The sequence below is a fragment of the Phyllobates terribilis genome, unplaced genomic scaffold (genome assembly GCF_046119375.1).
Source record: "Phyllobates terribilis strain yellow unplaced genomic scaffold, ASM4611937v1 Scaffold_2__4_contigs__length_985480577, whole genome shotgun sequence".
NCBI lineage: Eukaryota > Metazoa > Chordata > Amphibia > Anura > Dendrobatidae > Phyllobates > Phyllobates terribilis.
In genome coordinates, this window is record NW_027362762.1 from 950,313,559 (window position 1) to 950,340,743 (window position 27,185).

Below are 27,185 nucleotides of genomic sequence, written 5' to 3' on the forward strand. Positions count from 1 at the left end.
CTCTCTCAGATGGGAGCAGTATTTCCGGTGGGTATTTCGTGCTGAATGTCCCGAGTGCACCCGAAATCATCTTCATGCTGTGCAAACACTCCCTGATATCGCTGTAGAAGTTGTTCGATCTGCCTCACTTGTCCAGCAGAAAACTCAGTCAGGTTAGCTTCCATTTCTTCCAGGAGGTGGCGTCCAGCCAACGGTTCTCTTCCATGTTCCTGGCTATTGAGGGACACCTCTAGGGTCCATGGTTTTCCTTCCACAGGTGCCAGCCCTATAGCGTCAGCTCTAGTAAGGGCCTCCGGCATTACGCACACTCGCGCCACCTCTTGTCGGGGCAACAACTGTAAACTGGTGCCACTTAAATTGATGCAGCGCACGGGTACTCGACCGTGCCGCACGGTGGCCAGAGTTCGAGCAATCAGGAGTCCAGAGGGCGCTTCTTCTCCCTCCATTGGTTCAACTTGAATGTCCACGCCCTCTAAGGACACATGTGCCAGCACCGGCAAAGTGAGTACAGTCTGTCCCACCGGCAGTGTTATTGTGGCTTCGGGCGGTATCGATACCTTACCAAGGTACTGGGAGGTAGTGGGCAACTTTTGAATCTGACTGACCCGCACGAGGTGCTGGAACACTCTCTTGTTAGCTGGGTCTCGAGTGGCGCGGGTCCAGTTGTTTTTGCTACAGCCCTCAGCCAGGAACTGTCCGACTTCTTTCAGCACATTCATGCCCAGGGTTACAATGGGCCCATCGCCTCCGGGCCCGGTGGTCAGTACAATCCCTTTTCGACCGAGGTCCTTTCCACATGCCCGCACAGACATCCATACTACTCCCGCTACTGGGATAGGTAGTTGATTAGCCGCCACCAGTTTGACAGTGGGTTCCCGGCAGGAACGAGCGACTTCAGGAAAGTGACTTTGGAAGTACGTCTCAGGCATAGTGGTCACTTGAGACCCGGTGTCCATCAAACAACGGATCCACTGCCCATTGAATTCAGCCCAGATAATGGGCCTCTCGGAGACAATGTCTTCAGAGCTCCCTCTTCTACTCTCTGAAGCTCGAGACCCCACGGTATGCTCCACAACCGTGGGGCATTTTAGTTTAACGGCTGTCCCCTCCTCCTCCTTTCTCGGTTGGGACAGTCTTTGGAGATATGCCCCCTACCTCCGCAGGTCCAGCACTCCGGTCCTCGTTCTGCCGATAGGTCGGGTACATGTCGTGCTGGGGCCGGATAGGAACGTCTTTCTCGTTCTGGTCTCCGTCCGCGTTGAGCAGTACGGTCCGTCGGCAAGGGGGCAGTAGGAGTCTTCCTAATAGAATTCAGCTCACCCCGAATGTCTCGAATTTCCTGACGTATTTCCCGTACCCAATCAGGCTCTTGGTTGGTGAATCCAGGAGCAATTGCCTCATGACTTCTAACTGTGGCTTTGAGAACAGGAACTTCTCTCTCCAGGACTCTAGCTTCAGCCCCTACCTCCAGGAAGCCCATATCAGGGCTCAGTCGCAGCCGCTCCTTCAGGATCTGCCTCAGGGAAGGGTCTTTCAAGCCAGCAATCAGTTGGTCACGCAACACCTCATCCAATGGTCCCAGTCCTCGGTTCCCATCTCGAGTTTTCTTAGTGATATGGGCCGTCACTTCCTGTAATGCATTAACATACTGATTTACTGTCTCATTTTCCCCTTGGACCCGCTGAAACAACCGTAAGCGCAAGTGTCCCAAATCTGTAGTGTCACCGTGCATGTCCTCTAGAATTTTTATCACTTTATCCACGGTGTCACGGTCCCCAGGTGGGCGGTACATCACAGTCTGTCGGGCCTCTCCATCAAGGGTTAGGAGGGCCAACTCCGCCTGGGCTAGAGGGTCAAGGGGATACATACGTAGCATACTTCTCAGTCTTTCTGCCCAGTCCCAAAGTGACATGCCATCCCCTGTAAACTTGGGAAGATGGCTGAGCATAGCCCCCAGGGGTATATGGCTCCGGCCGGACCCAGCCATAGACTGATCTGCCATCTCTGCGTCTGAATGTTGCATCCTGCCGACTACGCCAAATGTAATGCAGGTGCCGGAATGCAACGCACAGAGACACAAGGCGAGAACAGTCAGAAATGTTTGTAAACAGTTTTATACAACAGGTATACTGAAACAAGGGATTAGCAACAAGGGTAATGAACAGTGGTTTGAAATATCAGAAAAATACGAAATTTCTCAAAATAAGGCGCAGTCTCTTAAAATAAGGCGCAGTCTCTTAAAGTAAGGCGCAGTCTCTTAAAGTAAGGTGATGCCCTCAAGCATGAGAAGCACCACACAAGTTCTTTAACCGTGAATTTGGCCCTAGCGGGGGTCACCGGTTATTCCCGCTAGGCCGTGAGTCTCTTTCCGGATGAATTCAATTAAATCACGTTGTGCTACTTTAGCCCCAACCGTCCCCCTCCCAACCTGAATACTTAAACCCAATTGTCCCCGGTACCGTGGGTGAGCAGTGGAAGTGACGGCCCTGCTCACGTATGCAGCTCCTCTCTGCTTGGCTGTTGGGGGCAGTCTCTCGAGCCTTGGATAGGGGGGTCCAGGCCTCGTCTGTCGGCGGCCGATGTCGGGTTCCGCGAACTCACTCAGCACAGCGATCAGGTTCCTAGTATCCTCAGCAGGCACAGCACTCGAGTCACAACTGTGAGGGATCCGGAGCTCTTTTACCGGTGCACGTCTGCTCCTCTCTGCTGCTTGGCGCCAAAGACCCCTCAGGTTTGGCGCGCTGGCCTCTTATCTCTCTGAACTCCTTCCTGGAAGTCACCTGATCGGGTCCAGCCTCTGAATCTCCCCTGCCTGCAACTTCCTTTGTGTACTTTGGTTCCGCTTGACTGTCTCTGGCCAGTAGATGGCAGTCTCGCTCCATCCTTGAAACGTCATGTTGAAGTTCTGTTACAAGCTTTTTAGCTCGTTCTACAGAAATAGTGGAGATAGAAAAATACTTTCAAAAACAATATATTTAAAGGGGTGCATGCCACAGTCTAAAAGAAGCTGAGAAACTAAGCAACATAATATGGTGATATGCTCAGGATAATCCATGGAGTTACGCCTGGTAATTTTCAATATAGAACCTGATTGAGAAAGACTACAGAAAACAAGTGAACATTCAGGTGATAGAAATGATGTATAAATGGCTAAAAAAATGAAGATTATGGCACGTTATATATTAGCCTCACACTTTGTTAAACCAGACCTGATGGAGGTGAAACATTATTGGGGAATATACTGCAGGTATCAAAGGCTTGATAAAGCCTCCGTGGAGCTGAAACTTTGGAATTGCACACATGGATGGATGAAAAGTTTATATGCACTTTTGCTACCTTTTTTGGATTTTTATATGGTATGATTATCGGGCTGTAACCCATACTGGTGGACAGAAACAGAAAGGGGTCCCTGTTAAAAAACAATGAATGGGCCCTTTGCAGTCCAATAGCTCCTCATAATGCACAATTCCACCTGCTTTGGAGGTATAAATGAACCCCCTTTACCCATTGGGACCCCTGTGCAGCTGCACAGATTGCACCAATGATATGTCCGTCCCTGCGTGGGCTGACAGCTTAATTATCGTGACTAGTTTATAGCTCACTAGGGCTTATTCACACATCTGTAATTTTCTCGCACACTACACCCGGTAACGGGTTTTGATCAGAGTGTCATCAGAGTTCGGTCAGTGTTTTATCAGTTTTTCATGGATGAGAAAAAAAGAAAACTGATGGAGGTTTCTCACAGCTTCTCTTATCAAATAGTGCATGAAAAAATGACCTTATACAGACGGCATCCAAGTGCTTTTTTTCATGGACCCATAAATTCGTGCAGACCACAAAATGTACACGGACATGTGAACTACCCCATAGACTATAATACGTACGAGTTCCATCCATGGAAGATACCGGGAGAACTCGTATGAGAAAATCTGACGTCTGAACGAGCTTCTAGACAAAGTATTTACAGCACTTCACCTTTTACAAAGCAAAGGGTGAAACTCGCACTGGATGGACGTTCTGCAGACGTTATACCCGGAGCTCCTTTCGATTGACGCTGCGGATATATTTCGTAGCATGTGAATAAGATTTCTTGAAATCTCCCGTAATGTAGTGAACTTTCTGCTCTCACACACACAGTTTGAGAATCCTCGGCTTTCGCACAGCGGGAGCTCAACTTTACTCCAAAGACATACTGATAGGGAATCTAGATTGTGAGCCCCAATGGGGACAGCGACGATAATGTATGTAAAGCGCTGCGGAATATGTTAGCACTATATAAAAATAAAGATTATTATTATTATTTACGAACATGGTGATACAAATTATGCGTCTTTTTTTTTTTTCATTGACTGGAAGGAGAAATAATTTGATTTCGCAGGACGATCATGATGACAAGCACGGCCGGATTTGGAACCAGATTTCTGGTGGGTTTCCATGACAACATGGATACTGCATTGACTATGCCAGCTCTTTGTCATAAGGCTAGGAGGGCTAAAGGACCTGCGGTGACATCACGGTCACATGACCACCGTCCTCAAGGTCCTGAACGGAGAAGGACTCTGGAAGCCACAAGTGACCACAGGAGAGGTAAGAATGGAGGCCGGAGAGCTCGGCTCCCACCGTCACATGTGCTCCTGCCGGTCTGAGAGGGAAGGGAAGGGGGGACGTGCTGCTCTCTGTGGGGAAGGGACTGAATGCTGCAGCCTGAGGGGGAAGGAGCACAATGCAGCTGCTGCTAATAATGGAGGAGTGGAAAGGGGGGAGGTGATGCTGCTGCTGCTGCCGGTGGTGCTGTGGGAAAGCACAGGCCGGGCCACCATCACAGCCCCGCGTTCCCCTCGTGAGGTCTGTACAGGACGACGCTTCTCAGGCCTCATTTATAAGAACCGTCTTGCAGTAAAACTGTCTTTGTTGCCCATAGCGACCAATCAGAGCTCAGCCTTCGTCTTAACAGAGCAGCCAATCAGAGCTCAGCCTTCATCTTAAAAGAGCAACCAATGAGAGAGCAGCTTTCATTTTACCTCAGATATGTAAGATGTGACTGAGATGCTTCTCTCTGGAGGACATTGTGTCCAACATAGCGAATAGGGATGATAAAGGCCGATGTACACGCAGGATCATTCACAGAAACACACCACTGCTCTGTAGGGCCATTTCCAATATTTTGTTTTTTACACCTCTCGTCGTTAGTAGAGATGAGCGAATCTGCCCAAATTCGACTTCAGCAGATTCTCTCAAATTCAGCCGGGAAAATTAATTTGCCTGAAATTTATTCAATGTGAATCAAGTCCTATTTTCACGTACGAGTGCTATACATAGTAACAAAGTAACGTAGGTGGAATAAAGACCTCGGTCCATCAAGTTCAACCTTCCTCCCCCAATTGTACTCCCTACACTAACACTACTCTAACTTACTAACTAACTGGGACTAGGCCTCACCAATGTATTATTATTATAACCATTTTTATTATTGCTGCACTATTACAATTAAAAATGTACCCGTTTATAATTTTTTTTTTTTTAAATTAGTTTTATACTTTGTATTACTCTTGTGATTCTAATAATGGTATTACCAAAATCCCTATGCCTAAATCTGTTGATCCAGAAAAAAGCAAAAACCCGAGGACACCTTCAACCAATTTGTCTCACATGGGGAAAAATTCCTTCTTGCCCCCGAGAAAAGGCGATCAGTCCTTGAACCCTGGATATGGTTTTCAAGAATAGCATTTGTACCTATGAAAGTCTTATCGGGACATTCACATGTCTGTGCTTTTTCATTGATCGAGCAGTCTGTCGAAAATTGCGAAGACATGTCAGATTTTGATCCGAGGATGGGATCAAAATCGGCTTTACAGGTCTATAGCTCGGAAAAAACAGACACCGCCGTCCGAGTGTGGTCCAATTTTCACAGACTGACAGAGGGGAGACATTTTTTTTGTTTCTTCCTTGGCCTTTGAGAGAGAGGAGTACAATTTATTTTAATTTTGTCCCTTCCCAGCCTTTAGAATCAGGAAGATTGTCGATTTCTGCAAAACTAATCACAAAAACATCAGAATTTGGTGAATCAGATTTTTTGGGGGGTGCATTCCTGGACAAATTTGATTAATTTCAAATTGATTTAACCATCTGTAATTAAAGGGGTTGTCCACTAATTGGACAACACCCTCTCATTCCTTAAGGGGATTGTCCGATTATTAGTGGACAGCCTCCTTAAGTATAAATTGCATTTATCTTCATTTTATCCTCATATTCACACCAGAACTTTTGACCAATAACAGCATTTCTCTGACATTTACAGAGCAAGAATTTTATATATATTGTGACAAAGTCACTGGCATATTACTGGAGGGGATATATGTAGCACTGTTAACTCCAGTAATATAAACAGAAAAAATGTTCCAGCACACGAAGTGTAGAGAGTAGTTAATTAGCCATGTTTAGTTTTAGGGTGATTGAACACCTGTAGAGAGGGAGGAGGTCAGAGGATAAATTCCCAGCCTATTATAGCATTTGGTGTGGGGAGGGCCTGGAGGCACAAGCTCTGGAGCTGTATTGCCATGTGAAGGAAAGCTAAACCTTGGGTTGTTTGTTCCTGAAGCGGGTGGTTTCCCGTAGCAACAAGGACTGTGACATAATATATATTTTGCTTTCCTGTTAGGTCAAGAAGGCTGTGTTTGTTTTGCTAAAGTTGCATGGTTTATGCAGTAACTCTTAACCCCTTTACAACCCAAGGTGGTTTGCACGTTAATGACCAGGCCAATTTTTACAATTCTGACCACTGTCACTTTATGAGGTAATTACTCTGGAACGCTTCAACGGATCCTCCTGATTCTGAGACTGTTTTTTCGTGACATATTGTACTTCATGATTGTGGTAAAATTTCTTCGATATCACTTGCGTTTATTTGTGAAAAAAAAACGGAAATTTGGTGAAAATTTTCAAAATTTTGCAATTTTCAAAATTTGAATTTTCATGCCCTTAAATCAGAGAGATATGTCACACAAAATAGTTAATAAATAACATTTCCCACATGTCTACTTTACATCAGCACAATTTTGGAACCAAATTTTTTTTTTGTTAGGGAGCTATAAGGGTTAAAACTTGACCAGCGATTTCTCATTTTTCCAACAAAATTTACAAAACCATTTTTTTAGGGACCACATCATATTTAAAGTCACTTTGAGGGGTCTTTATGACAGAAAATACCCAAAAGTGACACCATTCTAAAAACTGAACCCCTCAAGGTGCTCAAAACCACATTCAAGAACTTTATTAACCCTTCAGGTGCTTCACAAGAATTTTTGGAATGTGGAAGAAAAAAATTAACATTTAACTTTTTTCACAAAAATGTTACTTTAGACCCATTTTTTTTTATTTTCGCAGGGGTAACAGGAAAAAATGGACCCCAAAATTTGTTGTGCAATTTCTCCTGAGTAAGCAGATACCCCATATGTGAGGGAAAACCACTGTTTGGGCGCACGGCAGGGTTCGGAAGGGAAGGAGCGCCATTTGACTTTTTGAATGTAAAATTTGCTTGAATAATTAGCGGACGCCATGTTGCATTTGGGGAGCCCCTAATGTGCATAAACAGTGGAAACCCCCCACAAGTGACACCATTTTGGAAACTAGACCCCTCAGGGAACTTATCTAGATGTGTGGTGAGCAATTTGAACCCCCAGGTGCTTCACAGAAGTTTATAACATTGAGCCGTAAAAATAAAATTTTCACATTTTTCCCACAAAAATGTTTTTCAGCCCCCACTTTTGAATTTTCATAAGGGTAACAGGAGAAATTGCACCATGCAGTTTGTTGTGCAATTTCTCCTGAGTAAGCAGATACCCCATATGTGGGGGAAAACCACTGTTTGGGCGCACGGCAGGGTTCGGAAGGGAAGGAGCGCCATTTGACTTTTTGAATGTAAAATTTGCTTGAATAATTACAGGACGCTATGTTGCATTTGGGGAGCCCCTGATGTGCCTAAGCAGTGGAAACCCCCCACAAGTGACACCATTATGGAAACTAGACCCCTCAGGGACCTTATCTAGATGTGTGGTGAGCAATTTGAACCCCCAGGTGCTTCACAGAAGTTTATAACATTGAGCCGTAAAAATAAAATTTTCACATTTTTCCCACAAAAATGTTTTTCAGCCCCCACTTTTGCATTTTCATAAGGGTAACAGGAGAAATTGCACCATGCAGTTTGTTGTGCAATTTCTCCTGAGTAAGCAGATACCCCATATGTGGGGGAAATCCACTGTTTGGGCGCATGGCAGGGTTCGGCAGGGAAGGAGCGTTATTTGACTTTTTGAATGTAAAATTTGCTTGAATAATTAGGGGACGCCATGTTGCATTTAGGGAGCCCCTGATGTGCCTAAACAGTGGAAACCCCCCATAAGTGACACCATTTTGGAAACTAGACCCCTCAGGGACCTTATCTAGATGTGTGGTGAGCAATTTGAACCCCCAGGTGCTTCACAGAAGTTTATAACATTGAGCCGTAAAAATAAAATTTTCACATTTTTCCCACAAAAATGTTTTTCAGCCCCCACTTTTGCATTTTCATAAGGGTAACAGGAGAAATTGCACCATGCAGTTTGTTGTGCAATTTCTCCTGAGTAAGCAGATACCCCATATGTGGGGGAATTCCACTGTTTGGGCGCATGGCAGGGTTCGGCAGGGAAGGAGCGTTATTTGACTTTTTGAATGTAAAATTTGCTTGAATAATTAGGGGACGCCATGTTGCATTTAGGGAGCCCCTGATGTGCCTAAACAGTGGAAACCCCCCATAAGTGACACCATTTTGGAAACTAGACCCCTCAGGGAACTTATCTAGATGTGTGGTGAGCACCTTGAACCCCCAGGTGCTTCACAGAAGTTTATGACATTGAGCCGTAAAAATAAAATTTTCACATTTTTCCCACAAAAATGTTTTTCAGCCCCCACTTTTGCATTTTCATAAGGGTAACAGAAGAAATTGCACTATGCAGTTTGTTGTGCAATTTCTCCTGAGTTAGCAGATACCCCATATGTGGGGGAAAACCACTGTTTGGGCACGCGGCAGCGTTCGGAAGGGAAGGAGCGCCATTTGACTTTTTGATTGTAAAATTTGCTTGAATAATTAGCGGATGTGCCCCTGATGTGCCTAAACAGTGGAAATCGCCCACAAGTGACACCATTTTGGAAACTAGACCCCTCAGTGAACTTATCTAGATGTGTGGTGAGCACCTTGAACCCCCAAGTCCTTTACAGAAGTTTATAACATGGAGCCGTGAAAATAAAAAAAATCAAACTTTTTCCACAGAAATGATGTTTTAGCCGCAATTTTTTTATTTTCACAAGGGTAAGAGGAGAAAATGGACCCCAAAAACTTTAGTGCAATTTCTCCTGAGTACGCCTATACCCCATATGTGGGGAAAATACAGTGTTTGGGCGCACGGCAGAGTTCAGAAGGGAAGGAGCACTGTGTGACTTTTTGAACGCAAAATTGGCTGGAATCAAGAGCGGACGCCATGTCGCGTTTAGAGAGCCCCTGATGTGCCTAAATAGTTGAAACCCCCCACAAGTGACCCCATTTTGGAAACTACACCCCTCAAGGATTTTATCAAGGGGTATAGTGAACATTTTGAACCCAGAGGTATGACACAGAATTTGATGACATTAGGTCATCATATTGAATAAGTTGTCATTAGTCTTGAGCGCAAGTGCTCACTACATGAGTTTGCATCGGGTACTCAGGTATGCACCATGTATCACGGGTGCTCAAGTGAAATGCTCGAGTCCCCGCCCGCATGTTTCACGGTTATTAGACACCCCAAAAAAAACATGCGGGGATCGCTCGTGCATGGCAGGCAATCCCCGCGAGGTTTTTTTGGCCGCGAAGCATATGGGGCGGAGACTCGAGCACCTGCAATACTCAATGCATACCCGAGCACCCGATGGAAACTCAAGTAGCGAGCACTTGCGTTCAACCCTAGTTGCCATATCGTCATCTTTTCTTTTTTTTTTACTTTTGAAAAAAAAAACAACCCCAACCCTAACCCTACCCTAGCCCAACCATGACCCCAACCCTAACATTAGCACAACCCTAACTCCAACCCCAGCCCTAGCGTTTATTTTTTACGACGTTCCTAGTGCGGTATAAGTGATTAGATGACTTTATTCTTCAGGTCGGTGCGACTACAGAGATACCAGAATGATATCGGGTTTTTATGATTGACAGCTGTCACACACTAAAAGACACATATTTTGTAAAATCTAGTTTTTGCATCGCCATATTTTGAGAGCTATAATTTTTCCATATTTTGGCCGACAGAGTCATGTGATGGCTTGTTTTTTGCAGGATGAGTTGACGTTTTTATTGGTGCCATTTTCAGGCACGTGACATTTTTTGATCGCTTTCTATTCCTATTTTTGGGAGGCAGAATAAACAAAAAACAACAATTCAGGAATTGTTTTTTTTTTATTTTTTTATTCTACTCCGCGTGTGCTAAAATTGATAAGGTAGCTTTATTCTTCGGGTCAGTACGTTTACAGCGGTACCACATTTATATTGTTTTTCTATGTTTTGGCGCTTTTACACAATAAAAGCTATTTTATAGAAAAAATTATTTTTTTTGCATCGCTTTATTCTGAGAGCTATAACTTTTTGATTTTTCAGATGATGGAGCTGTATGGTGGCTTGTTTTTTGCGGGACAAGATGACGTTTTCAGCAGTACCATTTTTATATATATTCGTCTTTTTGATCACGTGTTATTTCATTTTTTGTTTGGTGGTATGATGAGAAAGCATTGTTTTTTGCTTCGTTTTTTTTTTTTTTTTTTTACCATGTTCACTGAAGGGGTTAACCAGTTGGACATTTTTATAGGTCAGGTCGTTCCGGACGCGGCGATACCAAATATGTTTACTTTTATTGTTCTTTTTTTTTCTTTCATAATAATATTTATTGATGGGTACATTATATTTTTATTTTTGGTGGATTATTTTTTTCTATTTTTTTTTCTATTTTTACAATTTTTTTTTTTTTTTTGTTTCACTTTCTGAGAGTTTTTTTACTTCTTTACTTTGTCCCACTCTGGGACTTTCACTTTTTTTTATTCTGATTGCCTGCATAGCATAGGGATGGAGCACCATCCCTGTGCTATGCAGGCAGTCAGCGCTGCACAGTGAGAAGATTGTTTGGTCATGCACTGCGCATGACCAAAAAATCTTCCTGCTGTCTGGTGACCCGGATGTTGTTATGACGACATCGGGTCGTCATGGCAGCACCCGGGAAGCCGCGTCAGACAGCGCTGGAGGCTGGGAGAGGAGGTGAGTATTGCGATCACCTCCCCTTAGCCACGGCAATGCTGCGATCGACTTAGATCGCAGCATTGCGGGGGTTAATGTGCCGGGAGCGGTGCGGGACCGCTCCCTGCACATAGTACCGGGTGTCAGCTGTGACAATCAGCTGACACCTGGCGGCGATCGCGCCCCCACAGCCTGCGTGCGCGCGTGATCGCGATGATGTACTAATACAGGTCAGGCTCTTAAGTCCCAGGGCACAGACGCATATTAGTACGTCATGGGCTTTAAAGGGGTTAATAAACCCAGCGGAAGGTTTAAACAGACAGTGTTTCTGTGTCTACCTCAATGTGCAGGCAAGTTAATCAATCTACCACAGTTGGTGTTAGAGATGTTAGAGGTGCGGGCAAGATCCCCAGGAAGCAAGTGTGATTTGCCCTGGGATTTGTCCTGCCCACGGCCCTGGTCATATAGCTGCCCATTGTCCCCTGACCACCGAGCAAATGGACTGTAGCATGGGATGCTGATTCTCATTCTACACATATCCAGCTTGTAGTGTGGACTGTCCACCCAGCAAGGGACCCCAAACTTGTCCTGTAAATATGAATGACCTGCAAATGACTGGACTACTAGGCTGAGGGAGTTTGCTGACCCTCGTGAGGGCCACACTCTCTCTCCAATTGATCCCCGTCAAGAAGATGGGTGTTTGCTGCATTCAAGGGGATACTAAAGACTCTACGGTGGCCAGAGTGGTTATTGAGATGGCCCGAGGTTCTGAGTCCCATGAGGTCGGTGTGGTTCAGGGTTTATTGCACCCAATATCATAAGTCGGGACTTTGTGTTGTTTTGGGACTTGTGGGGGAGAGAAGGAGACCTCGACACTCAGGAAGAAATGGGTTGGCCCTAAAAAAAAGTCTCACCAACTCCAGAGTTTTATGAGTTTCCCTTCTATGTAAAAGGGCAAAGAGGAGAAGATAGTATCCCCTGAGGCAGACATTCCTGAGATAGGGGTGACCAGGGAAAATTTGAGGTTCCCCCAACATACGGACCTAACTCTAAAAGAGGCATTCAATAAGGTAACAGTTATAAATGGCATAGCAGAGGAGTCGGGGGATGACACCAGGTTTCCCTATTTCATGTTGAGTGGGGACTTATTGTACCGGGTTACTAAGGTGAGGGAGGAGATAGTGGAGCAATTGTTGGTACCAAGACCCTATAGACAAAGGGTGTTGGACAGGGCCCATCCACGTCTTGGGTGGCCATCTGGGGATGGACAAAACTCAAGAATGGGTCATGCGGCAGTATTATTGGCCCAGATGTCATCGTGAAATCCTAAGATATCCTAAGTCCTGTCCCACCTGCCATTTAACTGCTACCACCTCTCCCTTCCAAAATCCTCTTGTGCCACTATCCATCAAGGCAGAGCAACAGAGAGCCATGTTGAAACTCCATTTTGGTGGAACCGACCACAAGGTGACACTAAGAGTGCTTCAGTGGAACTGGGACCTGTTTTCGGAGTTGACAAGATGTACGCTGATTGTTGAACATGGAATCCTGACAGAACCACATTTGCAGGTGAAACAAAAGCCATATAGAATCCCCGAAGCCGGCGCAAGGAGATTTCAAAGTAGGGGGCTAAATTTGATGTGTATCTGGTACCCCGCGATGATGAACTCATAGAGAAGCTAGGGTCAGTCAGATACATCACCTCCATGGACCTAATGAAAGAAAAGGTTACTGGCAACTCATCCTCTCTCAAAGTGCCAAGAAGAATATGTCCTCTTTTACACCTGATGGTTGCTTCCAGTATACCAGAAGCCCATTGTTACGGGTCCGGGAAGTGGAACCTCTGAGCTGCAATACAAGGGGGAAGTCCTTGTAAGGAAGCGGGTGACTCCCAGGGAGGGCAAGCAGGTAGTCACAGCAAGTGACGGGGACAGTCTCTGGGTAGACAGGCAGGTGGTCACGGCAAGTGATGGGGGCAGTCTCTGGGTACATAGGCAGGAGGTCACGGCAAGTGACCGGGGCAGTCTCTGGGTAGATAGGCAGGTGGTCACGGCAAGTGACCGGGGCAGTCTCTGGGTAGATAGGCAGGTGGTCATGGCAAGTGACCGGGGCAGTCTCTGAGTAGATAGGCAGGTGGTCACGGCAAGTGACCGGGGCAGTCTCTGGGTAGACAGGCGAGGCGGGTACCTGACAGGTAGCTGGCGGGCGCTCCCAGGTGAGCGGGCAGACTGAGACAGCAGGAAACAGTCAGGTAATTGGTGGACGCTCCCAGGTGAGCAGTCTAACAGACGAGGCAGGAGACAGGCAGGTGACTGGTGGGCGCTCCCAGGTGAGCAGTCAGCAGACAAGGCAGGTAACAGGCAAGTAACTGGTGTACGCTCCCAGGTGAGCGGTCTGACAGACGAGGCAGGTAACAGGCAGGTAACTGAAGGACGCTCCCAGGTGAGCGGACTGGCAGACAAGGCAGGTAAGTAGAAGATGCTCCCAGGTGAGCGGTCTGACGGACTAGGCAAGTAACAGGCTGGCATGCAGGACGGGAAGTCAGGCTAGCAGCGGAACCTGAGGGCTGAAGCACAGGTGAGACACAGTGCAAACAACATAGCTCGGGCACCTCCATTTTGGAGGAGGTGCCTTATAAATGGGAGGTCCTCCGGCAATTGGCCGGGGACTCCTTAGGACGGCGCGCGCGGTCCCTTTAAGAGCGGGGGAGCGCGCGCGCGCGTGCCCTAAGCACACTGCCGGGGAAGGAGCGCGTGCCGGAAGCAGCGGGGAGAGAAGCGCTGTAGGACGCCGCGCCAGGAGTGGGGAGGAGAGAGGGACGGCGTCTCTGCCTAGCACGGGGCAGAGACGCCGATGCTACAGTACCCCCCCCTTTAGGCCCCCTCTTTTTTTGGCCAGAAAGAAATTTCTCAAGGAGAAGCGGGGCGTTGATGTTCTCCCTGGGCTCCCAAGTTCTCTCCTCAGGACCAAACCCCCTCCAATCTACCAGAAAAAAGGTCTTTCCTCTTACCCTCTTGGAGGCCAGAATACTCTCTACCTCAAAGACGTCATCAGCGGAAACCGGAACAGGAGGGGCACCTGGATTATTGGAAAAAGAGTTAAAGACAACGGGTTTGAGGAGAGACACATGGAAGGAGTTAGGAATCCGTAAGGTGGCCGGGAGTTTTAGTTTGTAGGCCACCGGATTAATTTGCCTGAGGATTTCGAATGGGCCGATGAAGCGAGGACCTAACTTGTAGGAGGGTATCTTGAGCCGTACATGTTTGGAGGAGAGCCAAACCTTGTCTCCCGGACGGAATTGAGGCGGATCCAGACGTCTCTTATCAGCATATCTCTTCATCCGCTCGGAGGACAGAAGAAGTGCGGATCTAGTACTCTCCCAAATGGTAGAAAACTCGCTGACAAGAGACTGCGCAGCAGGGTTGTCCACAGAGGCGGAGACGGGAAACGGAATCCGGGGGTGCTGGCCAAAGACAACAAAGAACGGGGATTTGGAAGAGGACTCGCTCTCGTGGTTATTGTAAGAAAACTCGGCCCAAGGGAGGAGGTCCACCCAATCAGAATGGTGGGCATTAACAAAGTGCCGGAGATAGCTGGTAAGGATCTGATTGATCCGCTCCACTTGACCATTGGACTGAGGGTGGTAAGCGGAGGAGAAGTCCAGGGTGACGTCCAGCAGTTTACATGTGGCTCTCCAGAAGCGCGAGGTGAACTGAACTCCTCGATCCGACACGATGTGGAGGGGTAGGCCATGAAGACGGAAGATATGGCGGATAAAGTCCTTAGCCAGCTCAGGTGCAGATGGAAGACCAGGCAGGGGAATGAAGTGGGCCATTTTAGAAAAGCGGTCAGCGACCACCCAAATGACAGTACACCCGGCAGAGACAGGAAGATCGGTAATGAAGTCCATAGCGATGTGTTGCCACGGGGCAACAGGTATGGGAAGCGGCAGGAGATGACCAGCTGGTAAGTGTCTGGGAACCTTGTTGCGGCCACAAGATGAACATGCAGAGACGAAGTCTACCACATTCTTACACAGGGTAGGCCACCAGTAATGCCGGGAAATGAGTAGGAAGGTCTTTTTTTGGCCGGCATGGCCAGCAAGTTTAGAAGAATGACCCCAGTGAAGAACCTTCTCACGGTCAGGAGGCGCCACGAACGTCTTGCCGGGTGGAAGACGAGTCAAATCCAGGGGGGCCACATTCATCACCTTGGAGGGGTCGATAATGTGCATAGGCTCCTCCTCTTGGTCGGAGGACAGGAAGGATCGGGACAAGGCATCAGCTTTGACATTCTTGTCCGCCGGGCGGAAATGAAGGATGAAATCGAAGCGGGCAAAAAACAAAGACCACCGGGCCTGACGTGGATTAAGTCTCTGGGCATTTTGGAGATATGCCAGGTTTTTGTGATCCGTGTAGATGATCACCGGGTATAGAGCCCCTTCAAGCAGGTAACGCCACTCCTCCAGCGCCAATTTAATAGCTAACAGTTCTCGGTCTCCAATGGAGTAATTGCGCTCAGAGGAGGAGAAGATTTTAGAGAAGAAGCCGCAGGTTACCATTCTCCCGGAAGAAGACTTTTGGGTGAGCACCGCTCCGGCTCCAGAGGAGGAAGCATCAACCTCCAGGTAGAACTGTTTGTTGCAGTCCGGACGGTGCAGCACAGGGGCAGAGGAGAAGGCTTGCTTCAGGGAAAGGAAGGCCTCCTCAGCTTCGGGTGGCCATACCTTGGGATTTGCTCCCTTACGGGTGAGCGCAGATATGGGCGCAGTCCGAGACGAGAAGTGAGGAATGAAGAGACGATAGTAATTAGCGAAGCCCAGGAATCGCTGTATCGCCTTCAAGCCCTCCGGACGGGGCCACTTTAGGACAGCAGAGAGCTTCTCGGGATCCATTCGCAAACCCGTCTGGGAGATAACATAGCCCAGGAATGGAAGAGAGGTCTGCTGAAAAAGGCACTTCTCGTATTTAGCATAGAGGTGGTTCTGCCTGAGCCTCAGCAGGACCTGACGAACATCCCTCTGGTGTGAGGGAAGATCCGGAGAGAAGACCAAGATGTCGTCCAGGTATACCACCACGCAGGAGTAAAGAAGGTCACGGAAGATGTCGTTGACCAGTTCTTGGAAGACGGCGGGAGCATTGCAGAGACCGAAGGGTATCACACGGTACTCATAGTGTCCGTCACGGGTATTAAATGCCGTTTTCCACTCGTCTCCCTGACGGATACGGACCAGGTTATACGCTCCACGTAGATCCAGCTTGGAAAAGATCCTGGCGCCTTTAAGGCGATCAAATAACTCGGAGATGAGCGGAAGGGGGTATTTATTTTTAACCGTGATCTGATTGAGTCCTCTATAGTCAATACAGGGGCGTAGCGAGCCATCCTTTTTTTTGACAAAGAAGAATCCGGCTCCAGCCGGGGAAGTAGACTTCCGGATGAATCCCCTGGCCAGATTCTCCTCTATGTACTCAGACATGGCCCGGGTTTCGGCCGCAGACAACGGATAAATACGCCCACGGGGTGGAGTGGCGCCAGGAACCAGGTCAATCGGGCAATCATATGGCCTATGAGTTGGCAATGTCTCTGCTTCCTTCTTACCAAAGACGTCAGCATAGGTCCAGTAAGGAGCCGGAAGACCAGGTAAATTAGCTGGGGTAGGTGGAGGACGAACCGGACGAACCGGAACCAGGCAGGTCTTATGGCAGTCCGGCCCCCACCGGAGTACTTCACCGGAATGCCAGTTCAACACGGGTTCGTGTGTTTGGAGCCAAGGTAGACCTAGCAATAGGGAGTGGGAGAGTCCGGGCAACACATTGAAGGAGATTACCTCAGAGTGCAGCATTCCCACCTGCAGGGTTATGGGTTCTGTGGTGAGCAGGATGGTCACCGGAAGGAGTCCTGAGGCGACTGACAAGGGTTCAGCCAGAGACTTGGTGGGAATACGGTATTTCTCAACCAGGGACTGGGAGATGAGGTTTCCAGCGGATCCAGAATCCAGGTGGGCGAGTTCAAAGTGACGGGTCTCTCCCCAGGAGATAGATACAGACAAAGTCAGGGTTGGAGAGGACTTATTTTTGTCTAGGGCGACCTCTCCGAGCGGTCCTAGACACTGGAGTTTCCCGGCCTCTCCGAGCAGGAACGAATCAAGTGCTCCTTACTGCCACAATAGAAGCAGCTCCCCTCGGCTCGGCGAGACTTTTGGCGAGATTTGACCATCTTGGTCTGGTCGACCTGCATGGGCTCGAGTGAGTGTGCCCGGGGAGTGACAGAAGAGGAGACAGGTTTCTGGAAAGTAGGAGCTAGGCGGGGAAACCTTCTCTCACGGGTGGTCTCTTTGGTGCGTTCTTGAAACCGGATGTCAATCCGGGTAGCCAACGACACCAGGTCATCCAGGGTGGTAGGAATATCCCGACCGGCGAGCTCATCTTTAATCCGACCGGAAAGGCCCTCCCAGAAGACGGACACCAGGGCCTCATTATCCCAGGCAAGCTCAGAAGCGAGGGTGCGGAACCGTATGGCATATTGGCCCACGGTGAGACTCCCTTGACGGAGACGTAGCAAAGAGGAGGCAGATGAATTCTTTCGTCCCGGTTCATCGAAGACTCTCCGGAAAGCAATGAGGAAAGACGACAGGTCGGACACCAGGGGATCCCCTCTCTCCCACAGGGGGTTAAGCCATGCCAGTGCCTCCCCAGTGAGAAGGGACATGATGAATGCCACTTTGGCCCGGTCGGAGATAAACTGGTGAGTCAAGAGTTCAAAGTGCAGGGTGCACTGGTTTATGAAGCCCCGAGCTTGAGCGGGGTCACCTCCGAAGCGAGGAGGTGCAGACAGCCGGGGTCCGGGACAGGATGCCATGGTATTGGTGGGCAACGGTGCTGCCGGGGTGTGAGTCGTGACACTAGCGGTGGTTGCTGGTGGAGCAGACAGTGTGTCCAGGCGGGAGTTGACATTCCGCAGGTGGTTCAGGATGGACTCCTGCTGGGATCTCTGACGGGAGAGTTCATGGTATAGGTCAGAGAGCGAGGGAGCTTGGGTGCCACCGGGTTCCATGGCCCGAGCTAACTGTTACGGGTCCGGGAAGTGGAACCTCTGAGCTGCAATACAAGGGGGAAGTCCTTGTAAGGAAGCGGGTGACTCCCAGGGAGGGCAAGCAGGTAGTCACAGCAAGTGACGGGGACAGTCTCTGGGTAGACAGGCAGGTGGTCACGGCAAGTGATGGGGGCAGTCTCTGGGTAGATAGGCAGGAGGTCACGGCAAGTGACCGGGGCAGTCTCTGGGTAGATAGGCAGGTGGTCACGGCAAGTGACCGGGGCAGTCTCTGGGTAGATAGGCAGGTGGTCACGGCAAGTGACCGGGGCAGTCTCTGGGTAGATAGGCAGGTGGTCACGGCAAGTGACCGGGGCAGTCTCTGGGTAGACAGGCGAGGCGGGTACCTGACAGGTAGCTGGCGGGCGCTCCCAGGTGAGCGGGCAGACTGAGACAGCAGGAAACAGTCAGGTAACTGGTGGACGCTCCCAGGTGAGCAGTCTGACAGACGAGGCAGGAGACAGGCAGGTGACTGGTGGGCGCTCCCAGGTGAGCAGTCAGCAGACAAGGCAGGTAACAGGCAAGTAACTGGTGTACGCTCCCAGGTGAGCGGTCTGACAGACGAGGCAGGTAACAGGCAGGTAACTGAAGGACGCTCCCAGGTGAGCGGACTGGCAGACAAGGCAGGTAAGTAGAAGATGCTCCCAGGTGAGCGGTCTGACGGACTAGGCAAGTAACAGGCTGGCATGCAGGACGGGAAGTCAGGCTAGCAGCGGAACCTGAGGGCTGAAGCACAGGTGAGACACAGTGCAAACAACATAGCTCGGGCACCTCCATTTTGGAGGAGGTGCCTTATAAATGGGAGGTCCTCCGGCAATTGGCCGGGGACTCCTTAGGACGGTGCGCGCGGTCCCTTTAAGAGCGGGGGAGCGCGCGCACGCGTGCCCTAAGCACACTGCTGGGGAAGGAGCGCGTGCCGGAAGCAGCGGGGAGAGAAGCGCTGTAGGACGCCGCGCCAGGAGTGGGGAGGTGAGAGGGACGGCGTCTCTGCCTAGCACGGGGCAGAGACGCCGATGCTACACCCATTCGGGCTGCAAAGAGACCCAGCTACCTTCCAGAGGGCCATAGACCGGCTCTTAGCCCCTCACAAAAAGTAGGCCGCAGATTACCTTGACGATATTGTGATATTCAGCCAGGATTTGGGAAATCATCTACAGAAGGTCCGGGCTGTGCTGGATGCTCTGAGGAAAGGGGGGTTTACCATAAACCCAAAGAAGTGTGCCATCGGAAAAAAGAAGGGAAAATACCTGGGTTACATAGTCGGAAGAAGCAAAGTAAAGCTGCAAGTGAATAAGGTGGAGACAATCCAAAATTGTCCAAAACCGGTCTCCAAGGAACAGATTCGGGCACCCCTGACCGACCTTTTTAAGGACACAAAGATAACATCTGTGTGACAGCGTGGCAAATCGGGGATGTTCATGGGCGGAGATGATTTTTTGGCGCGAACAAGCCAGAACCCCGAACATAAACCCGAATTTGAAACAAATTCGCTCAACACTATTCACAAATACCATTCATAGCTACTTAGCAAATATATGAGCACTAGATGGTTGCCCGATTCTAACGCAAGGGAATTCTAGTTCCGGTCATCTCCCGGCTGCATCGCCGCTGACCTCCCTGCGGCAGATGAGCCGCTAACAGCCGCCATCTTGTTCTGAAATCCCGCGTCGCTGATTGGCCGCGGCCGGACCAATCAGCGACGCGGGATTTCCTGGACAGACAGACAGATGGGATAAGCCGATTATATAGTAGATTGTGGATTTTACAAATAGGTTCTAATGGTCAGTGAGAGTCCAAGGGAATTAGTAAGCACAAAGGCACTTTTTTGATTGGGATGGCCAGTAAGTCTATCTGAGCACATCAGCACTTTATTGAGTTACATCCATGCAGGGGACTATTTGGTGTAACTCTTGGTCATGATGCGAATCCCGCAATAGTGAAGTAAATTGAGTATATAAAATCTGTAGTCCCTATTTTCTGTGGGACGTTTGTATTTATTAAATAAGTGACCCCTATTATTAGCTCAGTTTGCATCTACACCATGAGTTTTATTCCAACTTTTGTCTCGTTTTTTTGTGATGTTTATTAATTATGTGCTTATGCAATATCTCCCTAGAACATTGTATCATTGCTATTTATTATCTATAATAATTATCATGTAAGTAGACCATAAAGTGGTTTGTTTTTCAAATATCGCTAATATATAACTTTGTTAGGCTCCAGCTCTTCCACTTATCAGCATATATTCCTGTTTTTTAATTTTTAATATTTGATTATGCAATAAAAATGTATGCGTTTTAAAATTAATTTGTGTCACTTCTACTTCTTGCCAGGGGAAAATCTGGTGAGTTCCTTGATTATATATTCTTCAATGAAGCTTTGCCGCTTAATAGGAGACAGAGTCCTGATACATTGCGTCAAACCTTGCACCTGTGTGAGCATATTGGGTTTTTCTTAGCCCCTGGGTCCTTTTAATTCAAAAAGAGCAAGCAGAGATCTTGAAAATGTTGAGGTAATGCTATCATAACTCATGGTAGATCCTAAAAACAGCATTTAGGAGCCTTTCTTTTTCTTTTTTTTGGGGGGTGGGTAACATTTTCAACCTTCTGGATATTTTCATTTCCTAGAAGCAAGCAGAGATCTTGAGAATATTGGGGATCGGCCTCTTGCTCACACGCAACATTAGGTTTTGATTTTTCTTTTTTTTTTTACGTGATCAATATGGGTTAGTATTTACCCCAAAATGAAAACTTTACATTGTCCGGAACAAAAACAAGCTTTCATGCAGCTCCGTCGATTGGAAGAAAATGCAAAAGCAGTAAAACTATATAAATTCGTCTTTGCCAAAAAAAAGAAAACCCAAAATATTGCAAAATTTCAGTATTTTTTATTTTATTTTTTTAAAACGCTCTATCCCCCCAAAAATGCAAGTTTAAAAAAGAAAAACAATAGATGTACCTCAAAAATCATGCTATTTAAAATTGCAATTTGTTCAGCAAAAAAGAAGGCCAGAAAAATGAAAGACTTGATTGGGGGACACAGTCATAAAATATAATCAGGTGGGCTAACTTTTTAAAACGTGATTTTTTTTTTTCTGTGTGTTTGTTATTTTCCCCCCACACACTGCACTGTTAGCTGGGGGAGTAACATTACTATCTGAATGAATAAATGACTGCATCTGCCATTGGGAGGTTAATGTCAGGCTGAGGAGCTCTCACTATTGTTTTGGAGACAATCGCACCTCTCTGGTAATGCGGTAGAATATACAGGACAAGTTATAGCTTTATTGACACATTCCAGTGGGCGATTTTTATTTTGCATGTTTTTGAATTTTTTTGTTTCTTCTAGTTGTCTCACTAGCAACACAACATTTTTAAGGAATTTTTTTTAGTAGTAGAGAATAAACAATATCACGTTGAACGGTTTGAGAAGCATTTTGTGTTCGTTATTGTTCCAACGCGTTTTGCCACCGGACGGGGCCTTTCTCAAGATAAAAAACTGGACTGGCGCCGAAACACGTTTGAACAATAAAGAACACAAAAGGCTTCGCATTTACTGCAGCACAGCCTGTTCAACGTGATATCGTCCCCCAAACATTTCTTAAAGGAATTTTTTTTAGCAGATTGCATGCCCCTTTAACACTAGGAAAAACGTACTAATATAGTAAACATTTCATGTGGATTTCATGCGGTGAGCCGATGGAAGCCGTTGGGTGCGAGCACACCCCAACTATACCATGTAAATGCCACTATCAATGCGGCATTGAGATGATAGCAGCATCTAAGTGGTTAACAGCAGCAGACAGAGTTCAGTTCCAGCAGCTGCTGTTAGTCACAGAAGCCTGCTATTGAAAGGAGTTGTCCATTACTTGGCCAACCCTTTCTAATTCCCCATGTTTGGCCCCATTAAAATAAAAAAGCTGATACTAATCTCTTGTGCTGTCGCTGTTCCAGCTATGTCAACACTCGCTCTCCTGGGGCTCATGTGAGGTTGTTATGCTATGTTACCCCTGTGCGGACAGCTGCAGCGCTCAATACCTGTTGATTGCTTATACGTCCGAAGGGGGGTTGTCAGCACAGATGGGGTGCAGGCCTCATGTGACATAACAACTACATGTGAGCCCCGTGAGAGCAAGTACCGACACCACTGGAGCTGCGTCATCACCGGAGATGAGTATAAGTGTTTTATTTTAACGGGGCCAAACATGCTGATTGAGAAGAGATTGTTCTAGTAGTGGACAACCCCTTTAATTTAGCCAGCATCTGCCACTTGTGAAGTGGGCTCAGCCCTTCAGCTTGTTCCTCATTCCCCTACCTCTAATAAAATTTAGCAGTACTTTATATTTACACTAATAAGTCATCTTGAAAAAAAAGAGATCTCATACAGATCCATTGACAAAAAAATCAAAAACATATGGCTTCTGGCAAAAAAATAAAAATACTGCTTTATAACGAACAAAAATGGCTGAGGTATTAAAGAGAACCTGTCACCAGGTTTGACCGATGTGGGATACGGCCAACACCTTTCACCCCCCATATACAGCATTCTATAATGCTGTATATAAGCCCCCAATCCGACCTGCAAGAGAAGAAAAAGAGCTTTTATTATACTCACCTCGGGGGCAATCCGGTCCCATGGGTGTCGATCGTCCTGGTCTGGCACCTCCCTTCTTCTTTCGATGCTGTTCTCCTTCTGTGTTTTGTGTGGATGACGCGTCCTATGTCATCCACATGACGCGTCCTATGTCATCCACACAATCTCCCCGGCATCGCGTTCCTGCGCAGGTGTAGTTCTCTGTCCTGACTAGGGCAGAGTAAAGTACTGCAGTGAGCAGGTACCGGAGCTCTTTGAACTTTCCTGGCACCTGCGCACTGCGGCACTTTGCTCTGCCCTCGTCATGAGATGTTTAATATCCCGAGTATCCCTAAATTCACTGTATCGTAGTGTCTCTAACGACTTGTATATGATATAGAATCCAAGAATGTTAGAGTTGGAAGGGACTTCCAGGGTCATTGTTCCCAACCCCCTGCTTAATGCAGGATTCACTAAACCATCTCGGACAGATGTCTGTCCAGCCTCTGCTTGAAGACTTCCATTGAAGTAGAACTCACCACATCTCGTGGCCGCCTGTTCCACTCATTGTCACCCTCACTGTCAAAAAGTTTTTTTCTAATGTCTAATCTGTATCTTCTCCTTTCCAGTTTCATCCCATTGCTTCTCGTGTTTCCATGTGCAAATGAGAATAAAGATAATCCCTCTACACTGTGACAGACCTTCAGATATTTGTAGACAGTTATTAAGTCTCCTCTTAGGCTTCTTTTTTGCAAACTAAACATTCCCAGATCCTTTAACCGTTCCTCATAGGACATACAGTAGTTGGCAGTCCGCTCACCATCCTTCTTTGAATATGCTCCAGTTTTTCGATGTCTTTTTGATTAGGATTAGCTGAAAATTGGATTAACCAGTCAGTTGTGATCTACTAACTTTCCATTGTGATCTTCTCAGGACTCGTCAAAGATGTACCAGTAGATCTCGATCTGCTGTTTGTCTACCTAGGCTATGGGCCCTATAGTATGGGGCATCTCATGGACGAGTTAGAACAGGCTGTTCAGGCCATGTTAATTATCCCACTTAATGTGTGGAAGCTGTAATATTCCTACAGTGTGAATTCAACACCTAATGGAATCTATGATATGATGAATTGCTGCAATTCTAAAAGCCAAAGGAGGGTTAACGCACTACTAGATGAGTGTCTCTAATAAAGTGGCCATTCAGTGTTTAGGAGACACCTCAATAGCTAAGTCACCTCCATACTCATGCTGTGAGTATTCATTTATCTTTGACTATTAGGGTGATTTTACTGTAAAATTCATGGAATATGTTCTTTCAAATCTGATTTTACTTTCAGTCCTCCATGTTTTTCTGCAGGCTTTTTTTTAGGTACAGGACTCTCACAGCTTAAGTTTTATTTGAAAGACCATGGTTTTTTCCACAAATGACCCACCAGCGATGGACAAGCACAGGAACCACATGGCTGCTGATATATTAGATCTCACCCTAGAGATAATCTACTTGATAACTGGAGAGGTAAGAGAGCCACGTGACATCTTAAACATGTCAATGACGGAAAGGTGAATTATTTATTAGAATGTATGTAGTGATCAGTGTCTCGCCATACACAGGATTACACAGTAGTGAAAAAGTCCCCCCGCATGTCAGAAGGAGGGAGCCAGACTGAGAGTGACATCACCGAGACGCCTCTTCCATCTCTGATACACGAGCAGAAGATTCTAGAACTTAACAACAAGATCAACGAGCTTCTAACCGGAGAGGTGAGCGCTGCCGGGACTGCTGGGACATCACACAACACTAATTCCAAAAAAATGTGGACGCTGTGCAAAATGTAAAGAAAACAAGAATGCATTGCTTTGGAAATTTATTATAGCCATATTTTATCCACAACTGAACATAGGACACAGATCAGAAAGTGAACGTTGGACATTTTTCCATTTCATTTGAAAAAATATATACTCATTTAGAAATTAATGGCGACAGTTCATCTCCAAAAAGTTGGAATTGGATTAAAAACTGTCTGGAAAAGTAAGTAGTACTAAAGAAAAACATCTGGAGGGTATGTGACGCTCGCAGCCCTGCCCTGGGAAGATGGGGGATACTCGGAGCCGGGTCAGATGTTGAGGGGATGCAGCCGTGGCCTGGACCCGTTCCGTGCCCAGGGCCGTCACATTAAAAAGGATGTAAGGGCTATCAGGGTTGAGTAGTATTATCGACTACGCCACCTGTGGTGTCTGGTGATGCGCCACCAGCGCCGCTACAGTCCGCTGAGGCCCGGTGTCATGGCGGCCAAAGTTCTCGCTGCTCCCCACAGGCGGAGCGCGGCCTCAGGGCAGGCAGGACGGGATAAAGGGGGGTAGTAGTGTGGGAGTACGGGCACCGTGTCGCGTGGTATGGCACGTAATGAACAGTCCGGAGGCCATAGGGATGAATTTCCGAGGCTTTACTCACAGTTCTCTCAAGCAGCGCTAGGCTTCTCCCTGCTCCTCGCGGAGTCCTGCGGCCACCAGGGACGGGGGTCCGATTACCTCCGAGGAAGTCCAGTGTTAGGTAGCGTCCCTACACCAGAGTGTTCCTGCACTACAGACTTTACCCTTTCCCATCTGTGCGTGTGTAGATAGGCCAGGTCTCCCTCTGAGCTCCTCTCAGGTGTAGGGCTCGGGTGGCAATTCCTCTCCATCCGAAGACCGGCGGGATCCTCAGGGCCTAACCGGGCTTTCCCTTCCTGGACGTAGAGTACGATGTCGGGTGTCGGGGTCCGGTACCCCTCTTGCAGCCGGAATCCCTCTGAATAGATCAGGTAGGCGAGGACAGGTGGCGTACTCCGCTCCGTCTGCATCCTCCCCAGGACCCATTTGCTAGGGAGCCACACTCTAAAGCTCCCGGGCCTTCTTGATCCTGGTCCTTGGCCGAGTTGAGACATTCCTTGTCTGCAACCTCCCTCTCATCCCATAGATCGGGGTACGAGGGCTGTGTCCCATGCCGGTGCAGGCCCACACAGGATCTGCACTCCCGGAGGGAAGTCAATTAACACACAGTATTTTGACAGCACAGTACGACCACTTGACAGACAGACTGCCAGAGACCACACAGGTCAGATGGACCGAAAAAACCCAAAGAAGAACCAAAAAGGACCAAGATCAAAGATGGCATTCTCTTAAATATGAAATTAGAAGTGTCACAAACTAACTGCTCCTCCACCCACACCCACTAACTGGTTCCTACCACTTTGTGTTCCCCAGTCTCCCTGTAACCAGGGGAGCAGCACCTAGTGCATACTTGCTCCCTCTGGTGGAAATGTGGTGTTGGATGCAAAAGGCTAGAATACTACCATCACACCAGGCTTACCTCAGAGGAGGAACACCGCACTCCATTAAAGAATTGCAGCATTCCTGTGGCGGTCGAAACCTCAGGGGCGCCACATTCCTCCCTGGTAAAACACAGCACGTCCGCGGGCTGCAAAGGAAGTAACACCCAGGAAAATTAATTTTTATATAAACAAGTAAAACTATCATCCCTTTATGGGAGGCACGTTTCTTGTAACGTTGCATAACAGTTATGAGAATACAAAAGTGCAAAAGTATAAAATTATAAATGTACAAATATATAAAAGTGCAAAATTATAACTTAAGACAAGAGACTTTTTGATCAAGGCAGCGGACTGGTTAAAGGTGACGACGGTCAGTTCAGGAGCAAAGAGGGACCTGCCCTAAACCCTCTACGTGGGCCCTGGGGTGGCTGCAGGGCATGAAGATCCGGAGTTGGACCCCCACACAAGCCACTCCAGACAGGTTTTGCTTCTGAGGTCTGAGGTAGAATGAAGGCACGGGTTTGTATAAAACCAATAGGAAGCACCTAAATAGATGAGTAACTATTTACAATGCAGTCCGCCGCCTGCCATAGTCCGCAGGGACCAAAGTCTCTGTATCAGGGAAAAAGAACACAAAAATAGCAGCAATTATCTAAACCATAAACAACAACAGCCGGGGGCTGCTTTAGACTTGGGGCTGTCTTGGAGGGAAGGGCTCATTCCTCCTGACAGAGGCTAGCCGGTCACCTGAGGCTGAGGGCGGGGTGGCGTCACTCCCAGACACTTTGCGGACGTCCAGGGCGTACCACCCACGCTCCCCCTGGTGGCGAGTGAAAGTCACAGCATCGCCCGGGGAGAGGTTACGGCCGGGGTGTCCCTTCTTAAGGCGCGGCTCGACGTCCCGCCGGTTGACGAACACATCGTCCT

The 27,185-nt window shown here is 47.7% G+C and overlaps 1 protein-coding gene across 2 annotated transcripts in view; it reads left to right on the forward strand.

Moving 5' to 3' along the window:
• The first annotated feature begins 4,478 nt into the window (after positions 1 to 4,478).
• The window catches only part of LOC141239531 (gastrula zinc finger protein XlCGF66.1-like), a 33,563-nt gene continuing 10,856 nt past the window's right edge, over positions 4,479 to 27,185 (forward strand). Inside the window, exons 1-3 of one of the 2 annotated variants that reach the window (XM_073668545.1) lie at positions 4,479 to 4,587; positions 24,305 to 24,463; positions 24,559 to 24,708. In XM_073668545.1, coding sequence (XP_073524646.1) covers positions 24,356 to 24,463; positions 24,559 to 24,708 — 258 coding nt within the window. In that variant the 5' untranslated portion in view covers positions 4,479 to 4,587; positions 24,305 to 24,355. The remainder of the gene's footprint in view (positions 4,588 to 24,304; positions 24,464 to 24,558; positions 24,709 to 27,185) is intronic. The other variant, XM_073668546.1, reaches the window with a different exon arrangement.